Source organism: Pogona vitticeps, chromosome 14 (assembly GCF_051106095.1).
Source record: "Pogona vitticeps strain Pit_001003342236 chromosome 14, PviZW2.1, whole genome shotgun sequence".
Taxonomy (NCBI): domain Eukaryota; kingdom Metazoa; phylum Chordata; class Lepidosauria; order Squamata; family Agamidae; genus Pogona; species Pogona vitticeps.
Window position 1 is genome coordinate 18,643,482 of NC_135796.1, and position 27,994 is coordinate 18,671,475.

The following is a 27,994-nucleotide window of genomic DNA, read 5'->3' on the forward strand; positions in this document are numbered from 1 at the left end:
GACAGTCCCGTCGTGCAGGTACTTCTTGGTTCTCCTTGAAGCAGAGAATCAAGCCACACCTGCCCCTTTCCTTTGGGGCAGAGATAAAAACTCTGATGTGTTCCTTTTGGGGGCTCCTACCTTGTGAACTCTCTAAATTGTGGCAGCCACAGGTTTCCTGGATCTTGTCTTAAACTCTCCTCTTTCAGAAGCCTCCTTGCTCACAGTTATTTCCTACACCAAACACGCTGGGGCATTGCTTGCAGTAATTTATCTTGCACAAGAAAACACACACACACACACAAAAAAAACCCAAAACAGAACTTCAGCCTTGATGCCTCTCTCTTATCAGGCAGGGGTCCCTCAAATAGATCTGGAGCTGCTGCCTGAATCTTGGGATCCCTGCAGATTAAACAAAAGGGGAACGAGAGAGGGAAAAATAAAAAGAAATCAAAAGTCCGGCTTTGCTTTATTAGGCGCGTCGGGTGCTCCCCCCCGGGGTTTAAATCATGAAGCTCACAGGAGTTGGGATAAAGGATTTACTGTGGAAATTTTCGATCACTTCATTTCTAGCAAAAATGAAGCAACATTATTAGAGCGGCTAGCTGCCTCAAAACGCCAAATTTCTGCAAACGTCTGATGCCGCAAATTTTGCAAAAGCTCCAAATCCTTGCTTCCAAACAGAACCTGTAATTTGGGGAATTATTGTGTGGCATTAACCGCAGCTGTTTCCCTCTTACTTCCTTTCCCTGCGTGGGAAAGCCACGTCTGGTCATCCCAGAAAACACAATTAAACAAAATTAACAAAACAGGAAAGACAACCTGAGCCCACGCCTGGATAATCAGGAGAGGCCGGCTGCATAGCGTATGTTTTGGCTGGAAGTGAAGCGTGCCGTCTCTCACCAAAGCCACAGCCTCTTAACTGAAGATCAGGAAAGTAGGTTTCGTCCCACTGCCTTCCCTAATCCTGTTTAAAAACTCTTGGAAAGGAAAAAAAAAAAAAACAGTCAATAGTCCCAACAGGAACCAATGCAGATGGATTCTCTAGTCTACAAAACACGCTTCGCATGTGATCTGGAAGAGGCTTGGAAAGGGTTTGGAAGCAAATATCTATTCTGTTCTCCAAACTGATGCCTAATCCAACTTTTATTTTACACACATTCCAAAGACAGGCAACGTCAGTATTAGATTCAGAAAGCACAACTCCGAGGCCCCTACCAACAGATCCAACTGCTCAAAAAGCAGTTCTTAAACCTGCACAGGGAACGCCGGAGGGCACTGGGGGGGGGCAGCCTCGAGGTTGTACGAACCCTTTCCCACCACAATGGCGGTGTCGGAATTTCTGTGCTGTGCAATTACAGAGTCAAACTTGTAACGAACCGTTCCGACTTCCAGTGGGCGAAAGCTAAAGGACTCCGAGCTTTCAAACCCCCCACCCATGTACAGTATTTATAACTCTGCAAAGATTTTCCCCAGAATAAACCTAAGATACCACTCTCCCCTCGACCGGTTATTTATTTTCTTGGGGGTGGGAGCAAAAAAACAACACACAAGCATCCGCTCCAATCAACCACGGTTATTATTAGGGTGTCTCTGCCCATAAACTGAGTTGCATAAGCTTAGGACTAGAGGCATCACTGGACCGTTACAATCTTCCTCGGTGCTGGTGAGAAACCCAGGGTGGGGTAGGGGGGTGGGAACAAGAAAATAAAAAGACACTCTGGAAATTTCACAGCCAAGTATGGGCTTCGCTCAAGATCTGCTTTTCTAAGGCAAGAAACTTGCACACAAAACTATTAACGCTGCATTGTGTGATGGAGGGAGAGGAGGAAAAAAAATTACAAACTCTTTTGAAATATGCTTTACACTGGATTTCTATTGTCGCTTCTAAAAACCTCGGGCCTCCAAACTGAACGCTTTCCTCCCCCACCACAAAAGGGAAGTGAAATAGGTCAAGAAAGGGGTTTTTCTGTGTGTGTATGTTTGTTTCACAATATATGCTTATGAACAATGTATAAAAAGTGGTCTAAACCCTGACGGCGGAGGGTCCCTGCTTCCGGTTTCTATGTACAATAATTTAATCCGCTTGAATATATCTTTTTAATACATAAAAAAAAACTATCTTTACGATCAAAGTCCTTCATGCATTTATGAGGAAGTTCCAGATTTTTTAAAGATCGAACGGATGGCAGACGTAGCTTCTCGCGCCGGCTCCCTCCTGCGCTCCGGATCCGTTTGCTCAAAGCTGTAGGTTTTTAATGGTTTCAAGTCTTTTTTTCAGAAGTTCTCCGATTTCCTGAATCGCGTGCTGGTAACTGTTCTGCACTTTCCCTAACACAGTCTTTGTAAACTTCTTTTCTTCCTGGAACAGGGTGGGGAGAAAGAAAGAAAAACACGCACACACACCAGATTATGTATGGAGACAGTAAAAAAGAGACCGGCTATGAGTTAAATATGAACCAGACCCTTAATCGCCCTAACCCATGTTCAAATATTGATAACATGAATGCTGCAGAATTAATCACCCAGCCTCTGGGTCTCCAGGAAGTGAGATTGATCAAAATGAAGAGCTTTCTTTTAATGAGCCCTGCCTGGCACTCGCTGGCTTCTGAATAGCCATGCCCCATTTTGCTAGATTAAATTTTGGGGAGAGTTCTCCGTAGTCCAGCCGTTTTAGTCCCTCTCTCCGTGCTGTCGGCAGGGAGGACATAACAGAGCAATGGGCTGGAAAATCTCTTTATTTTTTAGAATCTCAATCCAGCTGTTCTTCTCGAGTAGACAAGCCAATGGGGGGTTTAGGAGGTCCTGGATCCGATTCCCCGTTTGAAAGCCCCTCTATTGTTTCAACTCTACTCGCTAGATATCATGAATCTACATTCTGATGAAGTGGACTTCATGATCTATGAAGAGTTCTAACAAGCAGCCGGGACCAGTCGAGACAGCTTCAAAGCTAGCCCATCTGTCGGAAGGTGGAACATTTAAAGATGGTTTGTGTTTTTTGCAGAGTTCACCCACTATTTGATTTGCAACGCTAGTTCGGTCAGGACAGCCGAGTTCTGTTTGCAAACTTTCAGCGGTGGAGAGTTTAGGTGGTCTCCTCTCGCTTCCTGTTTGCTCTGGGAGTCTCTCCTCCTAGCCCGTCTCCAGCCAAGACTCAACTCTGTATCTTACCCGCTTTGAACCATCCAACTTTGGCGGAAAGAGGCTCCTCTTTCGTGTTTGCCCTGAACACAGACGTCACAACCAGAAACCCCTCTTCCCTTGCACACACAAAAAAAGCCCTCCTCCCCCCCCCGGCTTAAAACATTTCCCCTTCTTTGGGTGCCCTCCATGTGGATGCAAAGCTGGGCTCTTGGGAAAAAATAAAGAAAATCTCTCTCTCTTTCTGTCGCTTTCTAACCTCCCCTTTCATGTAAGCTACCTCGCAAACATGCCAGTTCTTTCTGCCTTGAAGGCAGGCTATTCATTCAACACGCCGGGACATTTAACCTGTCGGCCTTTGGCTGGCTAAAAGCCACTGATCTGAAGAGCGGAAGCCAGACCCTCAATAGAGTTTTCTCCCAGGTATCCATGAAGGATCGATCGCCTCTTATTCCGATCGGATGGAAACTGCAAGCGCCAGGGACAACCGCCGGGACAGAACAAACCCTTCTGTTCTACCATTCACATCAACTGAAATGCTGGGAATTGTAGTCTCCCCCCCCTTTGTGACACCCCCTTGGGAGTCAAGGTGCTACTAGAGAGAACGCCCGGTTCTCCTGCCCTCACTCAACTAGCTTCCAGGGATGGTGGATCAGCCAAAAGGCTCATGGCCCAAAGGCTCGCAAATCCTGGGCCAGCTCTGATTTTTGGGGGTGCCGTGGTGGAGGAGGAGACTTAAATGCCTTTGGGTCCTGGGCCATTCAGGGCTTTGTAGCTCAACCGCAGTGCCTTGAACGGATAGGGGTGGCGTGACTTAGAAGCACCTCACCTGTGACAGTACGTTGTCCTCTATAGACAGCTCTTCAAGTTTAAGTGTAGTGAGGGAGGTTTCAAGCCCTTTGATATGGTCTATCACGTTGGAAGTGAGCGTCTGGAGCCCGGAAATGTAGTCTTGGAAGCTGGTGAACACGGGGGGCTAGAGAGAGACAGAAATAGAGTAAGACAGGGAAGGTGGGGTGAGCCAAAAAAGTCACGCGTGCATCACTTTCTTGGCTCCGATCCCAAAACATCCAACCAGTGTGGCATCTCGTTTTCCAAACGCCAAGCAGCCAGATGCTTCTGAGAAGCCAAAAGGGTTTATGTGTGACAGCAGTCACACCTCAGAAGCTACTGGTTTTACTGTATTCATCCTATATCATCTCGGATTCCTTCCTTTTTAAAAAGATAATAGATTTTTTTTCATTTGCCCATTTGCCAAAGGACAAATTTATAAGCTACAAGCTCAGTAGCAGGCAGAATTTTCAAATAAAAGACCATAAGGCCAATCAGATTTTTGTGACCTTAAGAGACCAGCAGTGCGCGCCCCCCCCAAAAAATGATGAATGCAACTGGAGGCGTAGTAATGGCAGTTAAGAGTGCAAGAATATCCACAGTCAATGTACAAAGAACCTAAGAAATAAACGAGGTGCACCCTCTTCAGTCATCGGGTATGCATTCAATGTCCTCCCCCCTCCCTTATGTAACGAAGTCTGTCATTTAATGCAATGAAGTGGGGGCTTCTCCTGTCTTCCGTGAATCGAAAGCCCGCTTCAAAAACAGGCCCCCCGTGGCCAAATGGGGAGGTTGCAATCTGCCAGCCTTCGAACGGGGACACGCTCCGGAAATGTGTCCGAAGCAAGCAGGAAGACGAGGAGGAGTGGTTCGCCCAAGGCTTACCATGGCTGTCATGCTCTCTTTCTTCTTCTTTTTCTTCTTCTGCAGGCTCGACCGGCAGGGCCGAAGGACGGTGTCGGAGTAACTGCACACCCACAGGACGATGGAAACGGTCTGGAAGGAAAAGAAGGGTGTGTGTGGCACCGGGAGGCTTAGAACGTGGCTGGGTTCTGCAGCCTCACACAGGAGGAAGGCTCACGAAAAGAAAAGCCGCCAAACGGCCGCCCGCTCACCTCCACAAAGAAGACCAGATTTTCTAAAACGTTTGGATGGGTTCTGAAGCCGCCCTCCCTGGCTTCCAACAGATCCCCTCTGCATTTATCGACCTGATCTTAAAAAGGACAGAAAGAAAAGAGACCGGTCAAACTGTAAACCTCACGTTACGATGAACACATTGTAGACACTGTTGCTTTGTTGGCGAGGGCCCTCCTTTCCTTGGGAGAAATCCGGAGCCTGCGATCTCTCTCTTTCTCTCTCTCCCACACACACACACACACACACTAAAGAAACTAATTCAAACCAGCATTCACTGCAGAGCCACTGATAACCCAGCAGACTGATTTAGCATTTCTTAAGGAAGAAAACAAGCACTTGTGTGATTCTATACTGCTCCAGTCTGTACGCCAAATGCAGCTCTTCTGGACTCGTCTGACGATGACCCAGGAGCGGCACAAACCTACTGTCCAATTCAGACAATCCTTTCTGACCAACAACTTGAACGGCTTCCTCCCTTATCATGTGAGTTTATAAACGAAATTGCTTTTTAATGGAGAGAATGCTCTTCCGTTCCTTGTCTGGGCGGAGAAAGCTGCCCACCCACGGGGAGTGAGAATCTTCTCCCAGCGCTGAGGCAGAGGTGCCCTATAAACATCCATACTTTTACACCGCCTATGGCTAACACCTTATTACGTGCCGGCAGGGAGAGAGGGGCAGCCCACGTTTCTGCAGGCTGCAAACTTTCATGCCGTGATTTGCAACGCTAGCTTACCTGTTAGCTGTTCTAGTAACGACTTCAAGCTATTCCCTATTCTTTCTTGAATGGCTGTCGAGTCTTCTGAAAAGAAAGACGGGATTAAACGGCTTATCCAAATAGGACAGGAAAAAAAAGATTTCAAAAAACCGAGAAATTTAGCTAGAATATGTATAAACAAACAGCAGCTAAGGGGGGAAAAGTATACGAAGAAAACTGTACAGCTCAATGAAAACAGGAGATGCTGCCATAACTGAAGATGAGGTAAGGAGGACAGACCAAGAACTGGCAATTTCGTTTTATCTGAAAAGGTCTCGTTACTGAGGCTACGAAAACCTTGCGGAGAGAAGATGGTCAAAAGACTGACTGATCTGACGGGAGCGTCGGTCATTTCACTGGTTTCAAAGCTTACTTTTCTCTTGCCAGGGTGAGCATTTTTCAGCTAAGGACTGTGCGTGAACATTCCGTGACATCCCAGCAGCCTGGCAAGGCCCAGATCTTCAAATTGATATAAAAACCTAGCATTATTCCCCACTGCCCCACCTTAGTCCGAGTGCAAACCGGCCCCCTACTTCCAGGAATATCGAGGGACTCACCTAAGCCATTGGTATCAAGTTCGTAAATTTCACTAACGAGATAAAACAAGCTGGTCTGACTTTGGCAGGTCCCGCTGTTGAAATAACAAGCCATTCGAGAAGGAGGGGGCCCCAGGACTGGGTACTACAGAAGAAACAAAAGAGAAAAGGGGGGGGGAGAGGAGAAAAAAAATCACACCTCTCTCACAACAAAGGGAAACAGCGATTTCTTTCGGGATAGCCCGTTTCTTGCTTTCTAAGATCAGTCATCACCCTCTGGGTAAAAATCCTCCAAATGACCTATATGAAGAGCACAAAGCCCCAAGCAAGCCCACGTGAATCAAATTAAAAGCAACGTGATAAAACAAGTGGCTTGAAAGAAGCACAAATAACGCCAAAGGCAGTTACAAGAAGATCGAAAAATACTGTGAAAACTGCTTAAAAATGCAAGACAGCACAAGCTATATTTGGCTCTCAAGTACAGCATCAGGCTGAGAATTCAAAGCCTCCACCCCAGAGGTCGTCAACGCCTGGTCCGTGGCCCTGTGACGGTCCGTGGTCTGAGCCAGACTGGGCCACGGAGACAGACCACCTGCCCACCCTGCCTACACTCCCCTCCCCACAGCTGCTTTGTGTGTGTGCATGCGCGCACCAGCACAAATGCTTCCCCACCGCTTCACGCATGTGCCCAATAGCACAAGCACATGTGCTCAAGAGTGCGCGCACGAGCGCGGGGTATGTGCCCCCCCTTCCTCAGAGGCTCAGCCGGTCCGCGGTCCCTTAAAGGTTGGGGACCCCGCTGCTCCTCTACCCGGCACCGTCAAAAGCTGTTTGTAACACAGCAGGGGAAAAAGCTTTCTCCTTTCCTAGTTACCTGGACCTTCTGCTCGAGAAACCGCTTCCCGGAATTCACGGCCGCGTCCAGCTGCCGCAGCAGGGCCCGCATGGTGTCGATTTTGGAAGAGACGCCGTTCTCCGTGGTCTTCTCAGAGTTCTTCGGGGGAGCGCTGTGGCCGAGAGCGGGCAGGCCGCTGATCAGCCGTAGCGTCAAGGACCGGATCTGCAACCACAGGGTTTCCTCCGCCAGGGAGAGCCTTCTGTGCTCTTCAGAGATGCCCCTGACAAGAGAATGCGGAATTCGCACTCAGAAGCGCCAACATGAGCAACCCTCCCCTCTCCCGCAACCCCATCAGTGGCCTTGTTTTAAAAAAAACCTACCTGTCTTTGGGGTCCCAGTTAAATAAGACGACGAGGTCTCGGTTGTCCCGCAGATCGCTCCAAGGAATATCATCCTCTTCCGGGCTTAGACTCATGGACTTTATACTTTCTTCCAGACTCATTGATCTAATTTAGAGGGGTCGAAACAGAACGACTTGAGTCTGGTAGGCACAAGCGAGCGTGCTGGGAGCTAAGAGTTCAAAACAGCTGGACAGAAAAACACCGGGAAGGAGGAAGGATGCTCTAGCGCAGTGGTGTCGAACTGTGGCCCTCCAGATGTTCTTGGACTTCAACTCCCAGAAGCCTTCACCACCACCTCTGCTGGCCAGGATTTCTGGGAGTTGAAGGCCAAGAACATCTGGAGGGCCAAGTTCGACACCACTGCTCTAGCGGCACCTGTCTGAAAAACCACACGCTACGACCCCCGAGTCATTTGCGCAAATCCACAGATTCTTTTTTTAAAGGACGAGATAGTCCACATCCAATAAAAACTGTGAAAGCCCAGAGGAACACAGGAGCCCCTAGAATGCCATCCGATATGTCGGGTGAAAGAATGCTGAGTGACTCCTCGGATCCTTTTATCGTTTATATGAATAGAATGGCTAATAAGGGACTCCCTGGTGTATACAGAAATTATTGGTCATTGTAATATACTTGGAAGATACCGTATTTTTCCGTGTATAAAATGACACTTTTTCCTTAAATAGAGAGAGAAAAAATTGAGGGTCGTTTTATACACAGAAGGCAGCTCTTTACCGCTGCCTTCTGCGAAGGCACAGGGCTTAGCAAAAAGGAAGGGGGAGGCTCCCTTCCTTTTTGCTAAGCTCCGTACCTTCTCAAAAGGCAAGGAAAAGCGGCAGTCACTTTGACAGCGGCTTTCCTTGCCTTTTGCCAAGGCAAGGGGCTTAGCAAAAAGGGTGCCATTTGGTCCCTGCTTTTCCCAATTTGGGGTTAGAAAAGGGAGCGGGGATGTATACAAACACACACACACACTTCAGCACTGATCTGAAAGGGAATCTGGTCCCCTCTCAGGAGGCCTGACGGAGCCCCGACTCTTTCAGCTCCACTGCCTTCCCGCCCGCCTGGGTCCCAAAGATGAGAGAGTACAACGTTTTAAAAGCTCTCCCCAGACTCACATATTTGCTTCTAGGAAGAGGTCCAGCAGCATCCGTTCCGTCCGGACTTGGGCAAAGTGAAGGGAGGAGTTTAGCCTATTCCGGAAAGCGATGAATTCCGGGATCTTCTCAAACGCACCGTATTTATAGGCTTGGATAATGTATTCTGAGGTCTAGGGAGGAAATACATCGGGGCCTCAGCATTCATGAGAGCAGGGAGTTAAGAGAGGTCTACACAGATATCAAGGGGAGAGACAAAACCCCCAGGGCCCTCTCCGTCCACGTGGGCCGGACCTGAGGTGGACATCTCAGTCAACCAACTTTCTCGTAGGCGGACTTCGCCGTTTCTCCTTGAAAGCCTGCTTCATTAAGCTCCTCCCAGGGCAGAGACTACTCTGCCTGCTATCTTTTATGTCGATGTTTAACCAACTTCCCAGGGCTGCCGTGAAGATAAAAACAGGAACTACGGCCACTCCAAACACTTTGAGGAAGGGTAGGAAACAGCAGAATCGGGAGATCTGCAGGGATTCAGTGCCTCCCGCAGATGATGAAAACCGTGGAAGAATGAAACACGATACGTGGCATGGCCTCTGGCTTCTTCTAGTGGCCAATTCTGGCAAATAAACCCCGGAAATACATACAAATACATATTTCTGAGGGTTTTTTTAAAATTTGGTAATTTCAAGGCAATGGATAAATGCATCCGTGGATACTGAGCCCATGGATAGGGGCTGTCCTACTGCAATTTAAGAACCCGGCGCCATCAGTACACAATTGCACAGGGCGAGCTATCAAACTTAAAAAGTCTGTCCAAGACTGGAGGAAAGGTGAGGGGCGGGAAGGGGTCGGATTTATGCCTTTCCTTGACAAGAGATGCTTCTGAGGGGCTGTAGGTAATCTCGGAGGCAGGACACAAGAGACGCAGGGCGAGGTGGGAGAGCGTTGCCACTTACATCTTTTTGATTGGAGTGGTAAAACCTGAGTGCAAAGTTGCAGGATTGGGCCGCAGCGGCGTAGTGACCGAAGGCTGGGGCGTAGCGCGTCAGCAAGTAGCTGCAGCCGAAAACAAAACACAAAACGCTCACAAGAATGAGACCCTCGCTCTCCACATCCCACACAAATACACATACACACAGCTATGTACAAAGCCCCAGGCCATTGCCAGGATTTTTCCTTCTTTCCTTAGCAGAGAAAGGACCGCCCGTGGATCGTTAGTCTCAGACACACACACAGGAAGTCTTAGGGGATGAGCACGGAAGAGTTCAACCAACCTGGGTGTGATTTTAAGAGATGCTCTCATGGGAGCAGCTCAGAAGGCAAAAAAACAAAACAAAACAAAACAACCACATAAAACACCCGGGCTTTCGGTAATCACAGAAAGGAAGGCGAGGCCGCTACTCACCCGATGGTGTCGTGCTGGATGTGCTTCGCGTCCAGGCTGGAGTACAGCTCCACCACCGGTTCGAAAGCCCCCAGCATGCAGTAGATCCGGATCAGCAGCAGTTTGAACTGAGCGTTCGAGGGACTGTGGGCCAGCCCTTCTTCCAGGAAAGCCAAGCCGTGCCAGGCCGCCGACTCTTCGCCTGGGGAAAGAAGATCACACCACACTCCCATGCTGAACGGCGACTGGGGGGTGAGACCTTCTCTGAAACTGAATTTGGCCCTCGGGCTGAAGGGAGCTGCCCCCCCCCCGCTCTCAGCCCTCGGCGACGGAGAGGCGAGCCGCCCCTACCAGTATAATAAGCCTCCTTTTCCCGAAATGGAGAGCTTTGGAAACAGGAGGGCGGTGAAGGTTGGAAGGGGAGAGCAGAGGTGAGAGAAAGAGAAAGGATTCTGCATGCTAGTCTTATTCTATTTATTCTTCTCCATGCACGCATCATCTTATTTTCCTTTACAGTAGGACGCCCCCTTATCCGCAGATTCCCTTTTCCGCTGCCTGAAAATACTAAAGGCCCCCAGAAACAGGCATTTACATGCATTCCCAGGGTGTATTTACCAGAACTAGTCATTATCAGGAACCAGAGACCATACAGTGTATAGGGTTTGATATTTCTGTATGTTTTCTTGGGGGGGGCGTGGAAACGATCCCTCGCGGATACCGCGTTCCTCCTCAACTCTCCTTTCCGTTAAAGAATATAGCAGCCATTCTCGTACAAAGGAAGGACGTCTGTCTCTCGGTCACTTGGGGTTTCCCTTTTCTGACCTATGTCTCTTATCGCTGTATGCGCGCCCATGTCCCGGGGGTGGGGTGGGGGGGCTTGTAAGGACGTACCTGCCTCAAGCCAGATGTCGAGAAGCAGATGAACCGCAAGCAGACAGTAGTAATCCGAAAACTGCAGCTCCGTTTTCAAACAGGACTTTCCTACAGGAAAAAAAAAAAGAAAGCCGTGGAATGTAACTTGAAAACTGGGGCGCTTCCAGCTGTTCAACACGAGCAGCTTTGATCAAGGGACCATTTTCACAAGGATGGTATACAGTATATATATATTTAAAGCGAAGCCATTTCTGAACGTAGACGCGTGCCCATTTTTATTCTTCCCAAGAGAGACTGGCCTGTGTGGCTTATGTGGAACATAGGAAAGCATGACTGGAAAATGAAATGGGCGGCAGCCTTTGGGTTGGTTATAACCTCTCTGTCTTTCATGGGCGCTGAACGAAAGGGCTAGGAACGGCGGCTGGCTTGGCCGAGCGCGCTGGACAAGCGTAACTTTTCCAAAGGGAGGTGTGCACATCAGGTTTCAAGCTCTCCTCACCAAAATCCAGCCCGTGCCGATAGCGCAGCATCAGGTCCCGGATCGCCCCCAGCTTCTGAGTTCTGTCCATCGCGTGGTAAAGGCCGAGCAACCGGGTCAACTGGACGACGCATAAATGCTGCTGCAAGGCTTTGATGCTGGCCGGGAGCGCCGCTTGGCCCTCCGAGGGGGATGACAGGGGGACGATGCCCAGCAACCGGTTGATGAACTGCAAGGGGGAAGAGAACGGAGCAGAAAAGGTCCGATCGGCAAGAGGTTGTGTGAATATACAAGCAGGGGCAGAAGGCTAATGAGGAAAACACCCTAATTTTAAAATGAAAACACATTCATCCTCCTGGATGGTCTCACATGGGACAGGAATGACATCAAGGAGGGAAACTAGGATTGTGAAGGAAGAACACAGCACTTCTACAAAGCTGAAGGTTGCAATGAGGACTAGAAGCTCACTTTTTTTAAAAAAGGGGGAAAGCAAAAAGGAGGAGTGGCGGAGGCAGATCATGGGAACACCAAGGTATGTGCGGTGGTGGTGGTGGCGGGGTATGAGTGACTGGGCAGGATGCCCCTTCCCATCCAGCTCTGAAACACCCCGTTCATGTTCCCCTAAAACCCGTTTTTAGAATTTGCTGGAAGGCTGTTTATTTCCCATCCTCCTCCATCAGGGCTACGCTGACTACAGGGCTGACACAAGCTGCAGGCAAACAGCATCCAGAATACAAGACACACACACACACAAATCCCTGGTGAGGGATTTCAGAAACCCTTTGCTCCTGGGGTCCTAAAGGTCAAAGGGCGGCCAGAAACCCTGCAGGCCTGATTTCAGGTCCTGCCGCTCCATCTCTCTCTCTCCCAACGCCTGCTCAGAGAAGGGACGTGAAGGGAACCCTGGAGGTTAGAGCCGCAATGTCCGACACAAGGCACAGGAATAATATCTGCGGGATTTGACCTCAGTGTCTGGTGACCGCTGGTAACAGAGGAGTGGAAGCCACCCACCAAAGGAGGGGAATCGTCAGGAAAAACAAAAACAAAAACAAAGAAACAAAAAACACAAGGCCCTGGGTAAAAAATATATATATATACAGTATAACCATACTGTTGTCCTCAGCAATTTTGTGGACAGCCACTAACAAGCTGGAGATTTTGCATTTGACCTTTTAGTCACAGGGGCTTAGCGGAGGAATGGGCTGAGCACGGAGATTCACAGCAGCTGAAATCATCCCATAAACACAGGCTTCCTCCTGTAGTAAATATTTAAAATGGGGACAGGACACTGGGAAACAGAGAAGCAGGAACACCGGGAATGTATCTGGGCAAACAGCACCTTCTGCTCCACCCACTTCAAGCTGGCACAGAGGTAGGCGGGCCTGCGAGTTATGCAGAATGCTGAACCAGACAGAAGAGGCCTGTGATGCACAAAAGCTTGCACTGTTTCAGATTATTAAAAAAAATTTTTTTTTAAAGGGGGCAGGGGAGTGTTCAGATCTCTAACCTGTTTCAACGACTAGGGCAAATATGAGAAACTATACTTGAAGCAAAGAAGGTGACCATTGCTGACGGGATCAGATGGGCTACGGAACTTACCTTGGTATACTGGGTGGAAGGAAGGAGGTCAATGAACACCCTGAGATCAGTGAAACAACAGGGCTTGTCCCCGAACCGTTTGAAATACTGGAACATCAATTCTTCTGGATCGCCTAGTGAGTGAAAAACGAGCAAGTGAAATGTGGATGTATGGAATGCACCCACCCTTTGATAACCAAAGGGTTATGATGAACTCCAGATACTGTGCAACCCAACAAGGCAACTGGTAGAGAAGATTGACGCATCCTTAATGCTAGCTTCAACCATTTGGTCCCACGGGTGAAAGGAATGCCTTTGGATCTGGCAAACCTCATACTTGAATGGGGTGGATTCTTGTTGAACTGCAAGACTTAGGAGGTCAATGTTTCCAGCACCAGGGTTGAAAAGAGATGCTGGCTTACATAAAACTAAACGATGGCGTTAGCGTTCTTTCCCACGTGCTCATTCACGAGGCTCTGCTCTGCTCACTGAGATGGTCAAATGTTTACTATCCACCTCTTGTCTCCTCATGTCAAGGAGACAAACAGAAAGCAAAGACATCTCTCTGAAAACCATGGGGGGGGGACTTCTGCCGTCCTTGTGCAGAATTCACATCAGCTGCTAAAAATCTCACGACGGAGAAGAGGGCATCCGTTCCCCCGTTTTCTCCTGCCAGGCTCAATTCGACAACTTTATCACAGCATCCCTTACCGAAGGTGTGTTCTTCGCTGCAGCCTCGGCTCGACAGGCGCCGGATCAGTTCCAGCTGGGCGAGGTACGGGCCCCGGAGCGGCCGCGTGCTGCTGGCCTCTTCGGCGATCCTCTGCTCGACGAAAGCCACGGCCTGTTCTGTGGTGTGATGCACCTCGCCTTCCAGAGAACTGCACGCAAGGAGGAGCGACTGAGTACCAGAGACGCCATCACGCCTCTCTGAAGGTCAACAGGCTGCAGTTAAACATCATCTTACAACGGCAAAGCTGGAAGGGAAACTATGGATCGCCAGGGCCAGCGGGGACCCAAAATCCCAACCTCTGGCCTTGTTAGCTGCAGCCCCATCTGCGGGAAAGTCTTAACTCACGCCCCCTGCAACACTCTCAAATCACTCACTGTTCTCCTTCGGCCGGAGGGGTCCAGGCCGCGTCGACCAGCTGAAAAATGGAATCGAAGTAAACCATATAGAACTGCCAGTCATCTGGGCTGGAACAAAGGAGAAAGGAGGAGGGAAACTGAGCAGAGTATCAAAAAACAAAACAAAAACCAAAATATATTGTCCCCTGTGTAAGTTTGGGAGGGCCAAAATTCCGTATTTGTGATAAAACTGCTCTGTCTGTCACAGCCAGATGTGTGACGAAACAACTCTGAAACAGTCTTAAAATACTTCCGAGTGACTTAAGGGGAAGGCCCCTCACAAAAAGAAACGGCGTTAGTAAAACAAATTTAAGTGAGCCTCGTTAGCTTTACGGCAAAGGAAAATGTGTAACAAGAGAGTTACACAAATTGGAATGAGGGGGAACGAGAGGAATAGGACGTTTTTAAAAAACCCCTGTAATAATTAAGAAAATATTCCTTTCGTGTCACAGTGGTTTTGACCACGAGAGGGGAGAAAACGTCCAACAGAGGAAGAACACAAGGCTCTATTGGGTGTAAGTCTGAAAACGCTCGCGAGATGTACTTTAAACCTTTTGTTTTTCGCACCATAAGACGCACGTTTTCCCCAGAAAACAGGGGAGTGGAAAGTCTGCGTCTTATGGAGTGAAGAAAACAGATTATATTTTCCTGTTTTCTTCTCCTTAAAAAATTGATGCGTCTTATGGAAAGGTGTGTCTTATGGAGCGAAAAATACGGTATGTTTAATAAAGCTTTAAATGCAAATAACAAAGCAGCCTTCCGCTTAACGCAACGGGTGACTTTTTACTATGCAATTAGCTAAAATCACATCTCCCTGCTGTGTGGGGAGGAAAAAGGTCTGTATGCGAAAGAGCAAGATTTTTTTAAAAAACTAAGAGCTGAAAAACGCCAGGGAAGGCCTCGTTTCCCTGCCCGCCCACTCTTCTTCCCCACTCACTTTTTAAGCAGAAGCCTTCTTGCGAGCGCGTTGCACTCCGGCCACTTGCCCAACTTCCGGTACATCTCCATGCATTTGTTCTCTCTGCTCTGCAGTTCGCTGGTTAACTTCTCTAAACCGAACGAAGGGGTCACATATTCAGACAGACGGACAGCCTCGTTTTTTTTTCAGCCACCCTCTGAGGGGAAAGCCCTCCCCTCCCCCCCCAAACTCTGGAAAACAAATCCGGCTTGTACAATGTTTTTTCGTGGGCTTGCCGACAAGGATGATCAGGCCGAGCCAGAGCAGAAAGGGAACCCTCTAAAATCAGGGAATGAAGACCGAAAGAAGGCGGGCAATCTCTTTCCCTTCGAGGGTGTAAATTGAATTTCAGAGAGGTGTTTGGCGGCTCACACACCCATCATGGTGGATAGGGCCCAAGGCAAAAAGCTGGTGGTGAAAAATACCCATTTTACGTAGCTGAAAGCCTATCTTCCCAGTAACTGAGCCACACGTACGTACGTGTGTGTGTGTGTGTGTGTGTGTGTTTTTCTCTTTTAACCTTTTGGAATGGGAAATAATCCACCACGTAAAGTCAAAACGTGTGTCATCTTGACGGTGACAGGATGTGGCTTCCGGTCGAAAGCTTGATCTTTCATTGTTGTGAAAGGTTTTGGCTTGGAAGCTCAACCGGTCAAGTTTTTTTGTTGTTGTTTTGAGCCCACATTCAGTCTGTTTCTAAGATGGCCCAAGGAAGGAGAAAAGGCTTTCCAAGGCTGTTGGCCAGACGGAAACCTGATTTGACCCCTTTTAGAAGCTTGAAAGTTGGAAGTTTGGTTGGCTGATAACTTTTCCAGTGTTAAGGAAAAGATAAACCAGAGGTGAGAGGGAGCCAGAAGGCAGGGAACTCTCCTTGAGGCTGTGTGGGTAGGGGTTCTTCCGGGCTCCTCCCTGGGCAGAGACCCCAGAAGCAAAGAGAAAGAGAGAGGTCCATCTTCAGATACTGCTTTTTGTAAACTTAAGGGACCGTCTTAGAACTCACATATTCTTAAATTAAACCATCTCTGTATAAGAGACATCCATGTTTCCGTTCAGATATTTTCAGACAGGGGCTATTTTTAAGGCAGTGGCCCCTTGGGGACTCCAGATGTTCTTGGACTACAAATCCCAGAAGCCTTCACCACCACCTCTGCTGGCCAGGATTTCTGGGAGTTGAAGTCCAAGAACATCTGGATATGCCCAAGGTTGAGGACCACTGATTTAAGGCATGGTTCTCACAACCCTTCCAAAAAAAAAAAAAAAAAAAAAAAAAAAAAAAAAAAAAAAAAAAAAACACCCTTTAAAATGTTGTTTATTCACACAATTAGATTCCTCGGGGAGCAGGATGAAGAGAGCCACTGCCTTCCTCTCCATCAACTAGTTTTCAAGTCCGAATAACGTTCCGTTTTTAGTTATGAGCTTGTTTACAGACTTGGTGACTGTCCAATCTGAGACAGGTTACCTCCTAATTTCCCCCTCACGACATCCAGAGCTTCCTGGTATTTGCCCAAGCGCTCCAGGATCATGTAGTAAAGTTCGACCTGCCGAAGGGAAGGAAAATACGACACCATGAGAAGGAAGTATCTCTGAGCCACAGTGGGATCGGACGATATCAATAAAAGAGGCAGGCTGGGGAAACACGGATACAACCTCTATGGCAATGTATGAGCCTCTCATTTGTTTTTAAAAAGTTACCCGTATTTTTCGCTCCATAAGACGCACCTTTCCATAAGACGGACCAATTTTTTAGGAGAAGAAAACAGGAAAATATAATCTGTTTTCTTTGCTCCATAAGACGCACAGACTTTCCACCACCCCCTGTTTTGTGGGAAAAAAGTGCGTCTTATGGTGCGAAAAATACGGTAATTTTTTTAACTGTACCATGAGTTACAAAGCTAGCAACAAAAACCCAACACACAGCTAGTTATTATAACCTCAACAATAACCTTTTGCACTAGTCAATTGTAAACAGTGCACAGAAAGGAGACATTTAAAAATTTAGCTGCAATGAATAAGCCACAGGGTAATTTGAACCTCGTTTGTTTCAAGCATTCACACATATTTTAAAGAAATCTTACCTCGGCTTCAGCTTCAATCTTATCTTCCTTCACCATTTTTTCTACCATCCTCTCAGCCAGAGGTAAGAACATGGTTTTCGAAAGCTTCTCGTCTTGTGCCGATATTGACTGCAAGAGAAGAATGTGGAAGCTTTTCTGATTTATACTGAATTAGCCACTGCTCCACTGAATACAGAAATAGCTACTTAAATGGTCAACAGTTTTTTCCAAGTTCTGTCCTCTAATTTAAAATAAAAATACAGAAACAACCAAGGTTGAACTTGGAATGCCTCCCCCCCCCAAAAAAAGCAGGCTCACTTTCCCCTACAGATTCGTTTGGAAAAAAGTAATGAACAAATAGCGCAGTCTTTTGACCCCCACCTTAAAGAAATATTCAAAAGGACTCTCTGCTGGTTTCATGATAACCCAATAGTGCCAACACAGTGAACTCAAAAGGAGGTTAAAACAAAGGAGCCGTGGGGCGTGGAGGCGAAACCAGCCATCTTTCCCCATCACCCAACATATGAGCATTACTGTCTCACACCCCAATACAAACTAGTTCTGAAAACAGTTTCTTCTAAACATCCAAGCTTCCTTTTCTGAATTCCAAGTTTAGACAACATACTGATACGCCAGAGAAAGCGGAGCGGTCATGCCAGAGGTGGTGGCTGAAGGGAGGTCAACGGTCACCTGCAGTCAACGCCCCATTAATATTCCAGGATAAATTAAAGGAATAATTATTTCTCTGCTAGGAAACTGTACTCCAAGAGATTACTTGAGGGGGTCTCAACAAGAACTCAGGAATCCCCTCCATGGAAAATCAGAAGCTAGGCTAGACCACCTTGGGGTTCCAGATGTTCTTGGACTACGACTCCCAGAAATCCCGGCGAGCCACAGCTAGTGGGGAAGGCATTCTGGGAGTTGCAGTCCAAGAACGCCTGGGGATCCATGATTGGGAACCACTGCATTTGGTGCTGAGCGTGTGGTCAGCTTACCTGGGGGCTGGGGGGGGGAGAAAGAGGAAAATATCAGGCATTAAGTTTTGTTTTTAAAAAAGGGAGGGAAAGCTATTGATTTCAAGGATTATCATCATCTCCCTCAAGAGATTTTACTCACCTGCATAATCAAGCTCATCACAGACCAAAAATAGTACGGGTTTTTGGGGACGATCTTATAAAGTGCCATTCCAGCCTGAAGGGAAAGAGAAAAGCACCTGAAAACACTCTGAAATGCTTCGTTATATTGATTTATAGCCTGTAAGAGCCTTTCAGGAAGTTATGAATGCTTTTGCACTACATTCTTGAAGCAGAAGATAAAAGAGGCGAAGGAGGAAAAAAATTTTTTTTCAAAGAATCTGCTCCAGCATGTATAACAAAAATGAAGCAGAAACAGGAATAAAAGCATGGTGACACCTTAAATATTAAAAGATTTATTCCAGCAATGATTTTTACTGGATTTCCATCTACCTCCTCTATATGTGAGGAAGTGGACTGTCACCCACAGAAACCCACGCTGAAATTACAGCTGTGTAGACAAAAACACACACACACAGAAGGTCATGCAGCTAGCTGGATTTTTCTCTGTCTGAAACCTGTTTTCCAGTCTCATGAGACTGCTCTAGAGTTCTCAGTTATGATGGCAAACTAATTATTTGCAATAATTAGACTCGGAGCGCTCCGAAGGTTTCACCTGGTGAGCCGTGGCTGCTGTAATCTACTGACATTAGCTGAGCACTTACTGGAAAGCCCCCTTCTCTTCTGTCTAGTCTCCCTCTAGGCTAACGCCTGCGGGCTTTCTAATTAAGCAGCTTGTACGGGGAAGACAGGATCCTACATGTTTGAATGGACGTTTCTTTTAACGGTGAACAAACGGCAGTGGAATCCTTTGCTAAGAGCAGCTGCGGAGCGTGTACGGGTGTGTGAATCATCCTCTCCCTCTCGGCCATCCACGGAGCCTCCACTTTCTATGCCTTCTCATGCCGCTGTATGAAATACCAGAGGCGTTTGCCTGGACCTGCTCACCACAACAGCGAACCCGAATCAGGACAGGACAGATAAGCTTCTACATCACAAGCCAGCACTTGTCAAAGTATCCTCTGAGGAGCCCTCGGGAGCTGCATCAAGGGGTCCTCAAACTCAAGAGAGACCCAGGAAGAGAAAACAAATCCCTTCCTTCCACCCATACGAGACTTTTTTTTTGCTGCTGCTGCTCCTGAACTATCCCTCTGGAAGGCCAAGACTAAAAAGCATAAGAGCGAGCACTGGCTGTGTTAAGTTTTCGGTTCTACGCACACCCCTAGGCCGTGACAATAGACAAAGAGGTTTGCGTTCCATTCTGCCATTCTGAAAGACACCTGAACCAACAGAGAATATTTCTGCAGACCGTGCCTGACATATCTCCAGAACCCGATATTACAAAATGATAATACCTTCAAGATAATCACCATCATCATCATCATCATCATGCAGCCAGAGATTTAAACCACAGAGCTATTGCTGTTATCTCTACATTCCCGATTAAAAAAAAATCAATGCTTTTGCACAAAACTTTGCTCAAATGGATGAGCTATTTGACGGGGACCCGTGATCACCATCCTTGCAAGGGATCCTCACGTTAACAACAGAACACGCAACAGGGTTGCCTCTTTAAAAACATTTCAAGTTAAATGCATATGAAAACACACGTTGCTTCTAAAATATCTGAACAACCAACGTAAAAACAACCGGAAACATAATAAACGTGTTCCACCCTTCTTCTAAACCCGTCTCATTCCATCTTGGTGCTGGAGGAATACGTCTCACCCCGATACGCTTCCCTTCCGATTTCTCAGTTTTTAAAAATGAAAAGTTAAATTTATACTCTGCTTTTCTCCCCACAAGCTGTGGATTCAGTGGTTTAAAACGGCTGTTTCCTATATGATAAGAAACAAGACTTTAAGAAGGATGGATCAGCTTGTGTATAAATGAATCTTTTCGTGTTCTTTTAGGCGGACTTTAAGCCAAGTTGCTTTTAACACAGCAAAGTGTACACACATCGATTCCCCCAAATGAAGCGGGTTCTTGATTCTGGCAGATACCTGTTGCATCTTCTTGTACTCCCCAACTCTTGCATAGGCCATAAAAAGATGGGAATGATATTCTTCACTGGTAGGTACTTTCTTCACAGCTGCCTCGTAGAGTTTGGTTACCAGCTCAGCTAAATTTAGAAAACAAGGGCCTGCATGTTACATTATTTCTTTCCTTTCCTTCGAGCCTACCTTTCTCCCGTGAACGGGAATTAAGATATCAAAACAGTGCAGATAAAAGTGAAACATAATAAATAACGTCTACCATTGCATTAGTTGAATTCAATCTGCTTAGTTGCTTAGTGGAGTGGCCCACTCCCAGGAAACCCTCTTGGGGGTCCTTTAAGTCCAGGGTCTGCCCTGCCTCGTCTCTCTCACTGAAATGCTACCACCCAGATTTTAAAACTCACACCATGAGAGAGACGTCTGCCAGCGCATGAGTTAGCCCAGGCACTGAAACCATTGCCTTTAGGAGGATGAAAACAGAAAGAAACCTATGGCGGGACATGCTTTGAGTCAGTCCTGATTAACCCCCTTCCGCGGCACTAAGGACACCATCAGAGAAAAGAAGAGAAGAGGAGTAAGAGACTCACGCCGATGCATTTCTCGGTAGAGGATGGTCAGGGCTTGCAAAGAGTTGTCGTCGGTGGGTTCGAGGGCTGTGACCTCCTGGGCCAAAATGAAGGCTTCGTCCTGCTTCCCAGTCCTCTGCAGGCCGATGGCTTTCAAAACCTGCCGGGGGGAACAAACAGGCGGCTTTTTCAAGGGTTCTTCGGCTGCTGCAAAGAGGAAGCAACCCGTACAGAGGAAACAAGTTGCAAGGGCTCAATGAGGGCCACGAGGCTTCTGTGGGTGGCCGTCCGAGCCTGAATCCCCAACTCTGATGCCCCACTAGAGTAGACCTACTGAATCGCTGAGAAGATGGCCGTTGTAAGCGAACGCAAGTCCCGGCACTTCTCAAAATCAGGAACACGCAAACCACCAATGGGGCACAGAAGTGGTCTTAGGTAAGACATCAGGATTTTATGAAATAGCACTAAGCGTTTCCTCCATCCGCATCGCCTCCTATTTTCTACCTGTCCCGGTTTATCTCTCTATTGGCCATCAGACTAGTCTCTGTTGGCTACCACACTTTTTGCCAAGGACTTCAGACACTCTCGAAAGAATGGAGCATAATTAAAAAAAAACTTTTATATTTTTGCCTACCCCTGGCGTAAACCCCTCTGCTGCTATTCTAGTGCATTATTGTTTTATTCTACTACACGTCAGGCTGCTGTTTAGCCGTCTGTGTGTGACTCAGCCTGCTGACCAACCCCTGACCAGCTTATTATGCTATTGGAGGCAGATGGAAAACAAACACTGGAAATGGATCAACCTTTGTTCCTCTGCCGTCAACGGGAGGCGGCAAAGCTGACCTCGTCGTTGTTCACGAGTTTCGAGAAGGGAAAGGCTGGAGGAACGAGGGTTAAAGGCCAGGAGGAGGGAAACGGGTGACCCTCGAAATGGATGTCATTAGACTACAACTCCCATCGTTCTTACTCACTTCTGGCTATGTCCCACAGCAGCTGGGACGCTCAGTTGAAAAACTAAATCGTTGTGCAAGCAGAGGATGTCAAAGGCAGACATGATGCCATCCTTCCATAAAGCAGAGTTTAAAATGAGCGGAAATCTTCTCCCCAAAACAGCAGCTCAGAGAATGAGGCGGGAGACGCCTGGATACGACCCAACCCAGACCAGCCAAGGAACTAAGCTAAGCAGCAAGAGTCTGGTTCTTGATTATTTAAGATTCCGCACACAGAGACCATGGAGCAGAGCAAAAATAAACAAAGGCCAGCTCACCTTCGCACAGTGGAGATCTTTGTGTTTCTTAAGCAATTTGTCCGCTTGCTGGATTGCCATTTTATTATTGCCATTATCAAGATAATCTAAGGAAAAGAGGTGGAAAAACACATAGGTTAGGACTGGAAAGGTAGGCATCTCCCCCCCCCCCGCCCCATAGTTTTTGTGCACAGCGTTGTAGTCCGATGCGGCTCAGTCGAAGGGAAAACAAAGAGCCGTAAGGTGAAAGAAGAACACAATTAGGGCTTGGAAGGAAGAAAAACATCATTTATGGCTGAACCGTAGACATTAGAGGTTATTCAACCGAATGGGCAGTGGGAGATCCAGAAGAGGCATGTGGAGCCCCTCCAAGACCCGTCTTATGGCAATGTCCTTATCGGGCCTACCCAAAGATCCAAAAACATCGGGTTCAGAGTTCTCCAAAACCCTTCATTAGTGTTGAGGGTGAGCCATCAAAGAGGAGAAAGGGACTGACACGACACCCATGAAGTCTGCATTGAGTCGTGAGGCCTAATATAGGAAGGCTGCTGACAGTGACAGTTTTCCCGTACGTGTTGAACTGCCGAGATGATGAAATAAACCAGCAATGTTTAATCGCCGCTACATAGCCACAGTAATAATCTGCAGTGTGCAGAGGGAATTATTGCCTTCTTGATTCTAGTATAGCTGGGTCTTTCTCACAAATATAACCCGGTCCCTGGAGCGCTGGGTGAGCAAAAAGGTTGTCTTAAAATACATTTCACTCATTCCAAAATACTTTATCCCCTAAATTCCTCAAGGTTCCAGTTTTTTTCCCCAACTAGGAAATAAAGTCTGAAAAGTTGTTTTTGGAGTGGGTGGACGGGGGGGGGGGACAGTTCGAGTTTTGGTTCTTATGTACTCAGTTCCACAACATATATACAGTGCATGAACCTAAAAACGGTCTCACAGAAGTTTCATTGAACACAGCTGCCATCCACTTACTCCCTTCACTTAATGTTATTTTTCCACCCAGAAATGGGGCTCATGGTGGTTCATAATGAAAAGCAAAGCATCTTTACAAAATCAGAGAAAAGCAGATTCTGATCATTCCAGGCAATATTTATAATGCCGAAACACAACGGATCAAATTAGAGTATTGAAAAACTTGTCTTAAGAAAGCATCTTTTTTTAAAAAAAGAAAAACCACTGCAAGGTACAGCACTACACCATTAAAAGTCTCTTTTGAGGCATCAGCGTTTGCTTGCAGGCTCAGCTCTGCCACTGAGAAAGGATCTCAATTTTTCTGCCATACAAGGCTTTTTATTTTACTAATGCACAGCATAAAGGAGGCAGCGACAGATTCTTCGTGGAGATACGTATTGGGGCAAATGGAAAGCCAAAGAGCCAAAAGGAAGGCGCAATCAGTAGGGACGGAAAATATAAAGGTTATGCCTCAAACAACTTCAACAAGTTTATCCAGACCGGGGATTATCATCACTATGTCCCTGAACAGCAGCAAAATTATTTCAGATAAGCCACCCATGTGAAGCTTCATTTTGTGAGCGGAGAAAATCGGGAAGGAAGGCAATAAAGCTTAATTAAAATTCTTACAGGACACAGAATGAATCAACATGAAAAGCAAAAGACTGACTCATTCATTAAAGAATAATTATAATATGAATGGAACATGGTAAGAACATGAACAAGTCATGTTAGGCAAATGAAGAGGTAAATTCAATTCTCTCTAGAATGATGGTTCCCAATCTTGGGTCTCCAGATGATCTTGGGCTACAACGCCCAGAAGCCTTTGCCATTTGCTGAGCTGGCCAGGATTTCTGGGAGTTGTAGTCCAAAAACCTCTGGGGATCCCAGGGTGGGGAACTCCTGCTCTAGAGGAAAGATGCTCATTTTCATCCCACTTCAGAATTGAAAAAGCAACCCCCTCCATTCAAAGCCTTCCACATTTGTTGGACCAGCCTTCCCATGCATTGGCTGGGGATGATGGGAATTAGAATACAACACAACTGGAAGGCTCAAGTTTGAAGAAGGCTGTTGCAAGAACAGAACGCACACACCATCCCATGATGTCTAAATGCAGAGTAAGTGTTACAGGCTAGTATAAATGGGAAAGCAACACTTGAACCGAACTTTCAGAAATCTGTAGACGAACAAACAGAAGTTTGTCCCGTTGAGTGACAATTTCTGGACAACATTAATGACACAACTTTTTGGAGGTCACTCACTTATACAGGGTTGCCGTAAGTCAGAAATGACTTAAGAGAACTTAAGAGAAAGTTGTGTTTCAAAATTTCACAGAGGTAGCTAGCTGTATTCGTCTGTTTCAGAAGGTGTAACAAAAAGAGAGAGAGAAATAAACACAGAAAAAAAACAGTCTGACGGCACCTTGAAGACTAAAAGTTTTCAGTGTGAGCTCTTGTAGACTCCAACTCACTTCCTCAAACATAGAAAAGGAAATATTTAGCTATAGATTAATAATATACAAAGGCATACACTGTGCGGATGGGGACCGCATGAATATGGCTAAAGGCCCAGAAAAGGGCAATTTCAAATTGACAATAGCATTACTGACACAAGTATAAAATGTTTTCAGAACGCCAATCCCATAAATATCCTAGCATGACCAGAGTAGCATAAGCGGTCTTCGAAGTGCAAATATGTTGAGCCAGGAAGCCTTTTTCTGAATCAATTTCTCACTTTGAGACCAGCATCAATTACTTTTTGTATATACAAGATTGAATTATATATATATTTTTTACTTATTAATGTGCAGAGAGCGAAGAACCATGGTTTCTTATTTGAGTCTTTCAGTAAGTTCTGTGGATGAAACCTATTTCATTTCTCCCCGAGATACCCCTTCGTAATGCTTTTGTTTCCAAGCGTATTTCCCGAAGTACTGAGAATTCAAGACATGCAAATATGAACATTTTTAAAAGTTAAACAACTCTTATATTTTTCTAGCCTGGCTCTCAAACAGAATTGCCCTTTCCAAAGCCACTGTTCACTTTTCCAACACGAAAAACGCCCTACAGAGAGGTGTGTATGTAAGAAACACACACACGACACACAGACACAAGAGATGGAGAAAAGCAACTACAGTAACTATCATCCTTGAACAAATGCCTCCAAATGGCTATTTAGGGTCCCAACCCCTTTTGCAAAGGATTTAAAAAAGCCTCTTGAGATCTTAGGAGAATCAGGACAAGGCTGGGCCACCAAAAGTGGGCCACGAAACAGAACCTTGGAACTGCACGAGATACTCACAAACCTTTCCAATCACACCTTTTGAAGCCCAGAAAAGGGTTGAGCTTCAAGACCATAAGACTCCGAAAAAGCCCTTCTTATGAGCAAGTTCACCAACGCCTCTGGTTGGGTCTTAACCTGGCGTGAAACATCTTGGAATTTCTCACCATCCAGTACTGCATTGTGTCTTCTTTCCAAACCACGTCCACGAAGCTGCCCCAAAGCATCCCACGTTTCTAACCGTCAAGAGTTGGAAAAATAACCCCATGTGGTTCCCAACGACGATACCCCGGCCAGCCTCTTCGGTCCAAGGAATGGGGGAAACCCAAGCTAACGCGACCCCAAACGGCCGAAATAAAAGGAAGGGTTCCCCCCTCCCCACTGGGAGAGACAAGGCTCTAAAAAGAGACCAATATAAAGGTTTCGCAGGACAGAAGTCAAGAGAGGAAGACATTGATTCCAACCGAGGGCGGCATCATTCCACACAGCCTGAAGCAAGGAAATAATTAATATTTGGATGGGACAGAGGATAGGCATAACGGAGAAAGAGGATTCCAGGATGCACGTGGCCGATCATTAATATGGCTGGGGGATTTGTTACTACTACCTGCGAGAATCTTTTACGGTTTGCAAATGGGCACCTGTGAGATTCAGCATCCTCTCGTTTTTTTTCCCCATACAGTTGCATCAAAAGCAAAGGAGCAAACGTTGCAAATTCATATTTCTCCTCCAGGTATTTTTCATGCATGCGGTTCAAACATAAGATTTCTCCAGAAGTTCAATATAGAGGATGCACGGAGGGATTCAAACTCTCGGGGACTTGGGTCAAGAAAACATGCACAAAAACCAATACCGAGGCCACTTCGGGCTTCCTGTACGTTCCACACTATTATAAGAGTTACCCAGGCACAAAAATTCTGGAAAAATAACCCCCAAAAACTGCTAATAGTTCTTGCCTTCCACCCTAATTCCGAAAATCGGACGCATCTTCCAGCTTTCTTTCGCCTGGAGCTCTGCAAGCATTCACCTTAAGGATTTAGGGTTCTCACCACCCCTTCCCCAAAAGGCAGAAAATTATACGTAAAGGTTGCATTCTCCCTTTTGGCCAGCTTTATACACTTCTGGAAGCAAACTTATAATTTGGGATAAATCTCTATTCTGTTCTTCCAAACACACAAGGGGGGTGGTGGAATAAACGGGCAAGTGGTCCGTTCCTCTTTCTTCAGTCCTACTAATCCAATATTAGGGGGACAGCTATGGGGAGTGACTGCTCAGCCCCATCCCAGGAATGTGGGGGGGAAATATGCAAAAAGGCTGAACTCCCCCCCCCATAACAACAGATACACAACTGTGGAGTTTACACACATACCCCAAGCCCCTTTTTCAATAGGGCTACAAACGGGGGTACTTTGCTTAGCCTCCTCTTTCCCCAATATATCATCAGTAGGGCATGGGGGTGTCTTATTTCCCCCCATGCAGCCCCACACGTGAATAGGGGGGCTTCGTGTCCCTGCAGCATCTATCCTCTTTTGCATCACAAGAACCCCCCCCAAACTGCTATCCCAAAGTATGGGTCTCATAAAATTGACTGCTTATCTCCCCCCCCCCAGCGCCAAATAAGAAGGGGGGTATTTGCAAACCTTGCACAGACCGGCCAACCCTATATCCCAATGGGGCTAGAAAGGGGGGGGGTGCCTGCTGATTTGCTTCCCCCCCTCCTTTCCCCAATATTGAGAGGGTGCAAAAGAGCCAGGCTCCAGCGTCCCCCATAGACAGCCCCCCCTTGAAGGAGGGCATGGGGTGCCTCCTCAGCCCACCCCCTCCCCCGGGCCTCACAGAGCCCCCCCCCAAAAAAACCTCATGGAGAGGCCAGCTTTACACCCCCCCTCCCAAACACCCTTCCCAGGAGGAGACTGCTTACCACCAACGACCCCCCCAGAAAGACTACACATGTGGGGCGGGGGGGGCGTTCTCCCAAACCTCCTCCTGCCCCCCAATGTAAAAGCTTGGAGACTGGAGACACCCCCCCTCGACGAGGAGGAAGGGAGGCCAAGGAAAGGGGGGGGTGGAAGAGAATTAGGGGGTGCAGAGGGGAAAGGGGGGGCGCCGGGGGGGGAAGAGCGTGAGGGAGGGGGGCCGGCCAAAGGCTCGCTTACCGTAAATGGGCCGCAGGCGCCGGTCGTTGGGGTCCTGCACATGGCCCCGCGCCGCCATGATGAGAGCGCAGAACCGCAGCGCGCAGGCGCCGCCTCTGCCGCCGCCGCCGCCGGGCCTGGCCTTGGCCTTTGCCTTTCGGCTGGGCGGGAAAGGGAGGGAGGGCGAGGCGAAGCGAGGCGAGGGGCCGGGCCGGCTGAGGCGGAGGGCGGGGAAGGGGCCCTGCGCGAGGGCGGAGCTTCGGGGAAGGCCTCCGGGAGTAGGGGTAGGCGGTTGGGGGGGGCTCTGTGAGAGAAAACGGGAGATTTTCAACCCCCCCCCCGACGTCGACGACGACGGCGGTGGGGGCCCTTGGTTCCTTTATATTATTATTATTATTATTATTATTATTATTATTATTATTATTATTATTATTATTATTATTATTATTATTATTATTATTATTATTATTATTATTATTATTATTATTATTACTACTACTACTACTATTACTACTACTACTATTATTAGTATCACCCTCCTTATTGTTATTATCCTTATTATTGTGAATTAGC

General features: G+C 47.2%; 1 protein-coding gene across 2 annotated transcripts; it reads right to left on the reverse strand.

The window, feature by feature from the left end:
* Positions 1–1,535: 1,535 nt before the first annotated feature.
* NAA25 (N-alpha-acetyltransferase 25, NatB auxiliary subunit) lies at positions 1,536–27,594 on the reverse strand. 2 transcript variants are annotated; one of them, XM_072983275.2, is made up of 24 exons: positions 27,443–27,594; positions 22,065–22,150; positions 20,819–20,957; positions 20,238–20,356; positions 18,278–18,352; positions 17,183–17,290; positions 16,567–16,645; positions 15,087–15,198; positions 14,129–14,218; positions 13,733–13,902; positions 13,043–13,155; positions 11,465–11,672; positions 10,984–11,073; positions 10,114–10,294; positions 9,665–9,764; positions 8,733–8,884; positions 7,597–7,722; positions 7,253–7,496; positions 6,400–6,523; positions 5,822–5,884; positions 5,067–5,164; positions 4,837–4,947; positions 3,950–4,096; positions 1,536–2,341 (listed from the first exon to the last, which is right to left on the reverse strand). In XM_072983275.2, exons 1-24 carry the CDS (start codon positions 27,498–27,500, stop codon positions 2,219–2,221), a joined length of 2,916 nt encoding a protein of 971 aa, XP_072839376.2. In that variant the 5' UTR covers positions 27,501–27,594; the 3' UTR covers positions 1,536–2,218. The 2 variants fall into 2 exon arrangements, with proteins under 2 accessions (XP_072839376.2, XP_072839375.2); XM_072983274.2 differs by having other exon boundaries at positions 5,822–5,887.
* Between the last annotated feature and the right edge of the window lie 400 nt (positions 27,595–27,994).

Bases quoted from the DNA above. Each gene is read 5' to 3' on its own strand.
- NAA25 (XM_072983274.2), bottom strand. From the start codon at position 27,500: ATGGCGGCGCGGGGCCATGTGCAGGACCCCAACGACCGGCGCCTGCGG. The intron at 5,165-5,821 runs GTAAGCTAGCGT...GTCCTTTTTAAG, and splicing joins GTTACTAGAACAGCTAACAG to ATCAGGTCGATAAATGCAGA. The intron at 4,097-4,836 runs GTAAGCCTTGGG...GTCTCTCTCTAG, and splicing joins AAGAGAGCATGACAGCCATG to CCCCCCGTGTTCACCAGCTT.